The sequence below is a fragment of the Meleagris gallopavo genome, chromosome 1, assembly GCF_905368555.1.
Source record: "Meleagris gallopavo chromosome 1, MGAL_WU_HG_1.1, whole genome shotgun sequence".
Lineage (NCBI taxonomy): Eukaryota > Metazoa > Chordata > Aves > Galliformes > Phasianidae > Meleagris > Meleagris gallopavo.
This window is the reverse complement of record NC_139404.1, coordinates 192,909,239-192,919,772: the sequence shown is the minus strand read 5'-3', so window position 1 is coordinate 192,919,772 and position 10,534 is coordinate 192,909,239. Positions and strand designations below refer to the sequence as shown.

Here is a 10,534-nt window from a genome sequence, read left to right as displayed (position 1 = left end):
CAGCTTCTAGGAATTAGATTTCTCACGCAAGTTGTCTGCAGTTGGGTGAGTGGGGAGGAACCAGAGGGGGAGCAGCTGGATGGGGTGGCAGAGCTGGATGGAAGCACAGGTGGAGTAGGACACGTGGATGAGGGCACAGCTGGATGCACACAGCTGGATGTGGGCATAGGTGGATGAGGACAGCTGGATCACAGCACAGCTGGATTCGGACAAAAAAGGATGAGGGCACAGTTGGATTCAGGTACAGGAAGATGGGAAAACAGCTGGAAGGCAATGCATCTGGGTGGGAAGGCAGATGGGTGGAGGCACAGCTGGACGGGGGTATAGCTGGGTAGCAGCGCAGCTGGATGGGGGACAGTCAGATGGAGGCACGGATGGATGAGAAGACAGATGGATTCTGACACAGCTGGATTGGGGCACAGCTGGATGGATCACTGATTGATGGGATACAGCTGGATGCAGGCAGTTTGATTGTGACACAGCTGGATGGTTCACAACTGGATGGTTCACAACTGAATGAGGGTACGGTTTGATAGGGGCACAGCTGGATGGGGCACAGCTGGATGGGGGCACAGCTGGATGGGGGCACAGCTGGATGCAGGCAGCTCAAATGCAACACAGTGGGATGGGGCTGCTATCTGGATGGGTGCACATCTGGATGGGTGCACGGCCAGCTGCTGTGGAGAGGACACAGCATGGAGGGGATGCTGGCAACCCAAGAGGACTTCTTCTGCCCACAGCAGCTGTCCTGGATGCACAAGCACCCAAAGACAGGCAAGAAAAGCAGCTGGCAGCGACGCAGCTTGCCTGCAAGCATTGTAAATGCAATTACTGGCAGCACACAGATGGAGGGCAGGAACCAGGCAGCCAGAAGGTCTCGTGAGGCCAAGCCCAGCCACTGCACCATGCCTTTGTGCCAAAGATTAATTCAATTGGTTGCAAGCAAAGATGAGCCCAACAGCGCAGCTGTTTGCTTTCCCCAATTGCTCTTCCCAGAGAGCTTCCCCTCCCTCTGCCTGCATGAAAAGAGAGCGCTCACACTCCCGTTTCTCTCCTTACAGCCCCAAAATGTGGGGATGAGGGGTAGAGGAAGAGCGTTGTCCCTTTGCCAAGGGGACACGCAGTGCTCTCCAAATCCGTCCCGTCTGTCCATGTGCTGGTAATCACAAAATGACATCTCCAGGAGGAAATTTATTTTCATGACCCAAAACGCAGCCAGAAGCTTCGCATAACTTGTTGACTCTCTTCCAAATTAGCCAGGAACCCTCTAGTTTTGCGAGAAGAATTAGAAGAAATCCTTGCAGGCGTGTGCTCTGCTAATAGCTCACCTGACCAAGCAGCTGAAATCAGGGTGAAAAAGCCACATTCAGCTCTGAAAACAGCAGATTTTTGTCTCTCTTTTATCCCAGGTGCCACAGGGCTGGGTTGGATGGGGCAGAGGGGTGAGGTTGGTGAGCAGCCAGGAGCAGCTGGTTCTCAGTGTTTGTCACTCCTCACCCTATTTACGGTGTCCCCACCGCCAGGCTCACCTTGGGCACCTGCAAGGACACCGGCAGGGCGGTGACATCAGCGCTTCCCCAGCTCACATTCAGCTCTATAGACAGAGGTGGGACACATGCTGCCATCGGCAGCTCATCACAGCAGTGAGTTGCGTCCCTTCTCATCCCCATCTCCCCCAGCAGCGCGGTGGCATGAGGGGAAAGCCCTGCTTTTCTGCAGAATGCTGCCAGGCGTGTTTGCACAAGGCGTGTTTGCTGCTGTGCTCTGCAGACAGACACTTTTTCTCCCCCCAGTTTCCTGCTCCCCGCGGCAGCTGGGAATTTCACCAGGGCACTGAGCCATCCCCACCCCATCCCCACCTGCCTGGGCAGCCCCAGGACCAGGGTGATGACTCCAGCCCGGCTGTGGCTGCGAATCTCCACCGTTTCCCCTGCCAGAAGTGATCTCCCTGCAGCACTGCAGTGCCAGGATCGATGAGAGCCCGCCTTGTCTGTGCCCATACAGGCGCCAGTGGGATGCAGGCACCTCCCCCCATCTCCCCATCCCCTACCCCACAGCCGGGCCCACACCCCAAACCCTTCATCGCAATGAGGTGATGCTGGGGAGCACCCAGCGTTGTGCTCCATCGTCACCTCCCTCCATAAAAGCAGGACCCCATAAGAAGGAGGAAAACAAAATAATTGCAGAGGGCAAAGCAGAGCGAGCGCAGGATCCCATGGAAGGGAAGGGCTGAGCCTAGCATCCCATGCAAGATTTGTATCCTCAGGCTCTTTCTGCATCGGTTCTTTCATACCCACGCCGTCCCCTGAGCTCCTTTCCTTATTGCATTTTAATGGCCCTGCTCAGGAAGTGCAGCAGCTCTATGGGTTGGTTAATGAGTAGCGAAGGCACAGACCCCTCTGCCCTACTGCAACTGGAGCAATCCAGATGTTGGCTGGTGTAATCCAGCTGTGAGCAGAGGCAGAAACTTCCCCATCCTCTTCCCCACCCTGGAAATCCTGGTTTGGGGGGAATTGGGAGCATCCCAATGCCCCGTTCAATCCAGATATTTGCATGGTGGGAATGATGACCCCTTCTCCAGCTGTGCCACTCCATCCAGCTGTGCAACACCATCCAGCTGTGCCCCAGCTGCACGTTTGCCCCTTCTCCAGTTCTAAAAACCCTTCCCAGCTGGGCCAATGCCATCTGCTACGACATCTTCATCCAGCTGTGCCACCCATATCCAGATGTGCTCTTGCCCAGCTGTGCCCCCACCCAGATGTTCTCCCTTCTCCAGCTCTACCCCATCCAGCTATGACTTTCATCCAGCTGCTCCCCTACCCAGCTGATCCCCTTCAGTTATGCCCGCCCATCCAGCTGTGCTCCCTGCAGCTCTGCCAACCTAATCCAGCTGTGCCACCCAGTCCTACTCTCTCCATCCATCTCTGCTGCCATCCAGCTGTGCCCTCTCCAATTTTGCCTTCCCAATCCAGCTGTGCCCTCCCGATCCCACTATACCCTCCTCCAGCCATCCCAGAAAACCCTGCCGTGCCATCCCTCTCCCTCTGCACACCCTTCCAGCTGCGCCAACCCAATCAGTTGTGCCATCCCAGTCCAGCTGTGCCCCCTCCATCTTTGCCATCCCAATCCAGCAGTGCCACCCCAATCCCACTACATGCCCTCCAGGTGCACCCTCTATCATACTATACCCCCTTTCAGAGTGTCCCCCTCCAGCCGTGCCCTCCCCATCCAGCTGTGCCATCCCAATCCAAATACACCACCCCCTTCCCCGCGCCCTCATCCAGCTGTGCCCTCCCCATCCAGCTGTTTCATTTTATTCCCTATGTGCCACCCCATTCCTTGCGTCCCCACCCAGCCGTGCGCTCCCCACCCAGTCGTGCGCTCCCCATCCAGCAGTGCCCCCTCCCCAATCCCCACCCCCTCCCCAGCCCACAGGTGCCCTGGCCGGGCGGGGCGAAGTGGGGCGGCCCCAAGGCGGATCGGGGCGGGCGGACAGCGGAGGGGCGGCCCCGGATTGCGATCCTTGCTTCGCTCCCGGCGCATCCCCGCTCCGATAAGTGTGGAACCGAACCGAGCCGAACCGAGCCGGGCAAGGTGAGGCCGGGATGGGGCAGGCAGAGCCGGGAGGGGTCGGGTTGAACAACAGGATCAGATCCGGTCTAAACCGGGGCAGGATCCGAGCAGACTGTGTCACGCCGACCCGGGTAGGATGGGGCTGAACGCGGCGGAATGGGATCGGGGTGCGGATCGAGCCGTGGGGTGACATTGAGCAAACAGCCAGCTCTATTGCGGCCGTGCCTATGGTGGGGTGGAATCCTGGGCACCGCAAGTGAGGGAGTTACGGTTAAGGAGAGGGCTCAAGGCTCCTCGGAGGACTTGGTGGGGGTCCCATGCCCATGAGGTGGCACAGCCCAGAGCTGCCCATCAGCATCTGTCACCTACAGGGAGCGAGTCGGGGCTCCCCAGCTGGGGAGCTGGGAGGTGGAGGTGTTTTCCTAATGGGATCTGGCTGTGTGGGAACATTGGTGTCATGAGGGGAACACGTATATGTATTTACATACATGCAGAGATGCAGGTATATGTGAACAGAGGGCTGTGTGCACACAGATGTGTGTCCAGAAGCTTACGTTTCTGGGTATCTATGCATAGAGGTGCCCTGCTCAGGAAGAGTGTAGACCAGTATAGCTGTGACCCCATATGTGCACAGAGATACATTCCTGTGTATAGGCACAGAGCTCCATACAGATGTGCATGGCGATGTGTTTGTAGATACAGGCACAGAGGTTTGTGTGTGTTTGGAGACGCATTTTCATCTATATGTAGAGGGTAACGTACATACATTGTATGCGTGTGGGTCTGTGCGCTTCCAGAGCCATATATATGTTTGTTTGATTTGTATGGAGGTATATACATATGCAAAGAGGTGTAGATATGCATGGAGGTACAGATCTGCTTGTATATATATGCTTGTCTGTGAATGTTTACGCACATGGGTGAACAGATGGGTCCATATGTGGGTTTGTGGGTCTATGGTGTATATTGTATACGTGAGTTTGTGAGTACATACCTCAGGGTTTACACAAATCCACCCCAGGGCTGGAGGCTGCCTGCTGAGCCCAGGCAGCTCAGTGCAGGAGTGGCCCTATCCCCTTTGCCACCATCCCACTCCATGGAGGAAAACACCTCCGTGGTGTCCCAAAACGTGACGTAAGGACGGGTTGTTTTGCAGAGCAGGAAGGCAGCCCCGAGCTATGTGTTTTCCCCTTCTCACATCTCTCCAACCTGCTTTGCCTAATCCCTGCCCCCGCAGTGCAGGTTTGCTGGGTTTCGTGCGAGTGAATTCGCAGTCGCATTTCGTGCATGGGATGAACTTTGTGTCTGTGAGCCCATGGACTGGGTTTGTTTCATTGCTGGGGCACAAAACCGTATAGGAGCTGCCCATAGAGTGACAGAGGCTAGCATTCCACCATGTTGCATGTCCCAAATCACTCTCCTTGATGCCTCTCATCTCCAGGCTTTGATAAATGGAGATTTCCCCTATCTTACCCACGGGGGGCTGCAAACCTGCTGAGCTGCAGCTTTCACTTCCACCGTGGTGCAGAACCAGAAACCGTGCCAACAGCCTCCAACTTCTCCTTCCTACCTTTCCCTTATCTCCTGCCATGCAGTGATAAATCCCACGGCACCCTTCACAGCTCAACATAGGGCAGCCCTTTCCCCACTTGAAGCCCTAATTTCCCCATGGGCTTTACCCTGTGCCCATCACTGTGACATCAAGGCAGCCCATTTTTTTAGCTGCTTTTTTTTAGGATGGGAGTGTTTCACCACCAGCCACGCTCATAACCTTGAGCACGTCCCCCCTGCGCCCTACAAGGGACTTTTTTTCTTGGGAATTCTTCCTGGAGATGTAACAGCCATTTCCATGGATCAACACAGGAAAAGCAAACCCCAAACCAATGTTCCATCATCCCATTGACCCACTGACCATTGTCCCATCACCCCATCACCCCATCAGTCCACTGATCCACTGATCCATTGACCCATTATCCCATTGTCCCATTGACCCATTGTCCCACCGTCTCATTGTCCCATTGACCTGTTGACCCATTTTGCTATTGACTCCTTGGCCCATTGGACAGTGCCATCAGCCTGGAGCTTGGATCAGCGCTGTGCCAATGTGTTTCTCTTGGATTTTTGGCCTATTTTTGCAAAAGCAATGAGTTGCTTGAAAGGAACAAGAGGGAACATCTGATTCTTCTGCACGAGGCAAATTTAGAACATGAAACACGCAGCAGTGTGCTCATGCCAAGATTGGACAAAGCTCCCTGCTCTGGAAGGGAGGTGAAACAACGCAGTAATTGCATTAGAATGGAGAAATATGCACATATTCAGTGCTGTAACTATTTATTTTAGCAGCCTTGCAGGTGGCTTGGGGCACCCATGGGTGCTTGTGTTGTGGTGTCACTGCTGTCTCACATTCCCAGATCCCTCTCTGGGCTGAGCCCGGTGGCACATCCTCAGATATCACTTGGTGCCTGCATTTTGCATTTTGGGATCTGGGGAACGCTGTGCCCACCCTGGCATGCAGTGCCACACGGCCACACACCGCGCAGTGCTGTGCCCACACTGCCACTTGGTTTCTGTTCCACATTTGGTGCTTGGCTGCCACGTCAGAGTGGAAGAGGAAGTGATGCTACAGATGCACCCAGGACCTGGAGCGAGTCCAGGGCCCAGCACCCGCAGCACCCTGAGCACCTCAGCAGGTAGGCGGTGCTTTGGGCTCCCCAAGCCCACTCCCCTTCCTTTGGCAGGCCATTTCCCATGGTGGTGATCCCGTGGGTGCTGCCCCACTGGGGATCCCTGGAGTGGGCACAGGCATGGGGTACCCTGGCCCTACGCTCCACACTCTACCCCAACCCTACACTGAGGCTTGGGGCAGGGGTGAAGGCACGGGGAATTCAGTATGGCTCAGCTTTGGAGTGGCTGTTGGAGGTGGCTGGGGCTGGGCAGTGGGTGCCATGGGGCACTGTGGGGTGTAGGGGGGTCACAGGTGCCAGGTGAGACCTAGGCGAAGTGATGTGGCCAGGGCTGGGCAGGGGGATGGTTGCTACCTGTTGTTGTGTTTTATTTCCTCCTTTCACTTGTCAGGTTGCAACCCTCTCTCCCAGCAGAGCCAGCTGCGGTTGCACCTTCTGTCTTGGGGACATCTTTCCATCCCCTTTTCTTCCCCATCCCCATCGTTCTTTAGAGAGGTGAAGTGCTGGAACAGCTGCCCAGAGAGGCTGTGGATCCCCGTCCATCCCTGGAGGTGTTCAAGGCCAGGTTGGATGGGGCCCTGGGCAGCCTGGGCTGCTGTGAGATGTGGAGGTTGGTGGCCCTGCCTGTGGTGGGGGTTGGAGCTTCGTGATCCTTGAGGTCCCTTCCAACCCTGGCCATTCTGTGATTCTGATATTCTGTAATTCCCCTACAAAAAGCCTCTTCCCAGCAGCCCAGAGCTCAGAGGGATGGGTTCCAATCAAAACCTTCCACCACCAGTCAGCCACCGCTCTCAGTTGCTGGATTAAAGCATCCACAGAACACCTCTGTGTCCCGCTGCAGGAGGCACTGCTTGCTGCTTCCCAACCGGGTGACTGCCATGGGACTTTGGCACCCCCTGCAGAGGAGCAGGGATGTGGCCTGAGCTCACTGCATTGCTAATGGCCATGCTGCAATTTCCTCTGCGTCAGCTCTTCCTGCCCAGCAAAGTGCCAGCACCACGGGGTGGTGATGAAGGCCACTGCAATGTCCCCAAGGGCCATCACCCATCCACCCAACAGACCCCAAATTCCATCATTCAATAGGATAAGAGGGAACAGCCTCCAATTGTGCCAGAGGAGGGTCAGCTTGGATGTTGGGGAAAATTTGTTCTGTCAAGGAGTGGTGATGCAGTGGTACAGTTGCCCAGGGAATGATGGATGAAAAGCTTAACATGAGCCAGCAGTGTTCTCTTGCAGCTCAGAAAACAAACGGGATCCTGGGCTCCATCAGCAGAGGGGTGGCCAGCAGGGACAGGGAGGTGATTGTCCCTCTCTGCTCTGCTCTTGTGAGGCCCCATCTGCAGCACTGCATCCAAGTCTGGAGCCCCCAGGACAAGAAAGACAGGGAGCTGTTGGAGAGGGTCCAGAGGAGCCACAAAGATGAGCAGAGGCTGCAGCACCTCCTCTACAAAGAGAGGCTGAGGGAGCTGGGCTTGTTCAGCATGGAGAAGAGAAGCTGCGGGGTGACCTCAGTGCAGCCTTCAGTACCTAAAGGGAGCCTGCAGACAGGAGGGGAGTCAGCTCTTGGAAAGGGGAGATAACAGCAGGACAAGGGAAATGGTTGGAAGGTAAGGGAGGGCAGATGGAGGTTGGATGTGAGGGGGAAGTTCTTTACTCAGAGAGTGGAGAGGTGCTGGAACAGCTGCCCAGAGAGGCTGTGGATCCCCGTCCATCCCTGGAGGTGTTCAAGGCCAGGTTGGATGGGGCCCTGGGCAGCCTGGGCTGCTGTGAAATGTGGAGGTTGGTGTCCCTGCCTGTGGTGGGGGGTTGGAGCTTCGTCATCCTTGAGCTCCCTTCCAACGCTGGCCATTCTGTGATTCTGTGATCTCTGGGGATGTTCAGAAGAGTGGGGATGTGGCATTAAGGATGTGGTCAGTGGGAGCAGTGGAGATGGGCTAGGGTTGGGCTTAGGAATCCTAGAAGTCTTTTCCAACCTCAATGATTCTGTGATTCTATGATGTTATGATCTGCGTTGCCTTGAGATGGTGGCAGATGAGGTTACGGGGCTGCACATGCCAGTCCAGGTCCATTCTGAATGCATCGTACACGGCCAAGCCACTGACTGTCCCATTTGTCATTCACAGGCACTTCACCCAGTGAAGAGGGGACCACCAGCATGGCCAACTTCACAGCTGGGAGGAACTCGTGCACCTTCCACGAGGAATTCAAGCAGGTCCTGCTGCCCCTGGTCTACTCAGTGGTGTTCCTACTGGGGCTGCCACTCAACGCTGTTGTCATTGGGCAGATCTGGCTGGCCCGCAAAGCGTTGACCCGCACCACCATCTACATGCTGAACTTGGCCACAGCCGACCTGCTCTACGTCTGCTCCCTCCCTCTCCTCATCTACAACTACACCCAGAAGGATTACTGGCCCTTCGGGGACTTCACCTGCAAATTCGTCCGCTTCCAGTTCTACACCAACCTGCACGGCAGCATCCTCTTCCTCACCTGCATCAGCGTCCAGCGCTACATGGGGATCTGCCACCCCTTGGCCTCGTGGCACAAAAAGAAGGGAAAGAAGCTGACGTGGCTGGTGTGTGCTGCGGTGTGGTTCATCGTCATCGCCCAGTGCCTGCCCACCTTCGTCTTCGCCTCCACCGGCACGCAGAGGAATCGCACTGTCTGCTATGACCTGAGCCCGCCGGACCGCTCCGCGTCCTACTTCCCCTACGGCATCACGTTGACCATCACTGGCTTCCTGCTGCCCTTTGCAGCCATCCTGGCCTGCTACTGCAGCATGGCCCGCATCCTGTGCCAGAAAGATGAGCTGATTGGCTTGGCGGTGCACAAGAAGAAGGACAAGGCCGTGCGCATGATCATCATCGTCGTCATCGTCTTCTCCATCAGCTTCTTCCCCTTCCACCTCACCAAGACCATCTACCTGATCGTCCGCTCCTCACCCACCTTGCCCTGCCCTACCCTGCAGGCTTTTGCCATTGCCTACAAGTGCACGCGGCCCTTTGCCAGCATGAACAGCGTCCTCGACCCCATCCTGTTCTACTTCACCCAACGCAAGTTTCGTGAGAGCACCCGCTATCTCCTGGACAAGATGAGCTCCAAGTGGCGGCACGACCACTGCATCACCTATGGCTCCTAGGTGGACGAGGCCACCTCGGTGTCACCGGGGCTGGGCATGGAGCAATTTGGGTTGAAGCTGCATGGTGCGGAGATGGGGATGCGCCCAGAGACTGTGGGTGCCCAAACCCTGAAGGTGTTCAAGACTGGGTGACTGGGTTGGATGGGGCTCTGGGCCCTCATGGGTTGCAAGTAGATGATCTTAGAGGTCTCTTCCAACCTGAGCCATTCTATCATTCTACCATCTCCCAAGCTTCCAGACTGACTTCCATCCTATCTGCAGCCCACAGCAATGTGGAGAGCATCCCAGCACAGAGCCCACATGGTGTCCGTTGGCTCTCACTAACTGCTCAGTGCCATCCTGGTTTTAGCTGCTTTGTGCCAAGTTTTGGTGGAGGCTGAGGCACCAACACAGTAAATGTCACCGGTGGGACCAGTATTCAAAGCTTCTCCCCATCTTATGGGCCTGTACCATCCCTGGGAAGGATTTTTTTGGGGCTGGGAAATGTGGCTCTGTATTTTCCTCAGTGAAACTGTGGAGCAGTTCAGGGGTCCCAAATACCAATAGCCCCCAGAACCTCCATGGCTCCAGGAGAGGAAAAGTTCAATGTCACAGACATTTCAGTGTAACTCTGGGATATCCCAAAATGGGACTGGACCAACAAGAGACGTGGGCCCAGTGGTGCAAGAGAGCACCCCCAGCCAGACTGGGAGTTGGGAAGGAGGAATGAGGGGAATTGGGATACCAATGCCACAATTCCCACCCAGGTGATGGCCACGGGCTGATAGGCACATGCCAGCATCCCTGTCCTTGGGCTCTCAGCATCCTCTGCCACCTCTGTCTCCCAGAAACCCACATCTGATGTGCATTCTGCAGGGCGACAGTGCTGAGCCAATGAATCAAAGCATTGTGGTTTGCACGGGACATCATCCAAACGATGCTGAGCCATTGCCACCAAGACAGTGGGCACTGTGGATGTACCTCTAACTGCTTTGCTGTCTTTAACATATAGGATGATGTATAAAATAAACCTACCCTCCTTTTTCCAGTATGTACCCAACAATACACACATGCCATATGTACCCACATCACCCAAGCAGAGGAAGGTTGTAGCATTGCTCAGATACGCTCCACTCAAAATACACCTCAACTATCCACACCA

The 10,534-nt window shown here is 55.6% G+C and overlaps 1 protein-coding gene across 3 annotated transcripts; it reads left to right on the top strand.

The window, feature by feature from the left end:
* The first annotated feature begins 3,439 nt into the window (after positions 1–3,439).
* P2RY6 (pyrimidinergic receptor P2Y6) lies at positions 3,440–10,534 on the top strand. Of its 3 annotated transcripts, none has more exons than XM_010706307.4 (2): positions 3,440–3,594; positions 8,381–10,534. In XM_010706307.4, exon 2 carries the CDS (start codon positions 8,413–8,415, stop codon positions 9,391–9,393), a length of 981 nt encoding a protein of 326 aa, XP_010704609.1. In that variant the 5' UTR covers positions 3,440–3,594; positions 8,381–8,412; the 3' UTR covers positions 9,394–10,534. The 3 variants fall into 3 exon arrangements, with proteins under 3 accessions (XP_010704609.1, XP_019468002.1, XP_010704608.2); XM_019612457.3 differs by having other exon boundaries at positions 3,587–3,704; XM_010706306.4 differs by lacking the exon at positions 3,440–3,594 and adding an exon at positions 6,154–6,263.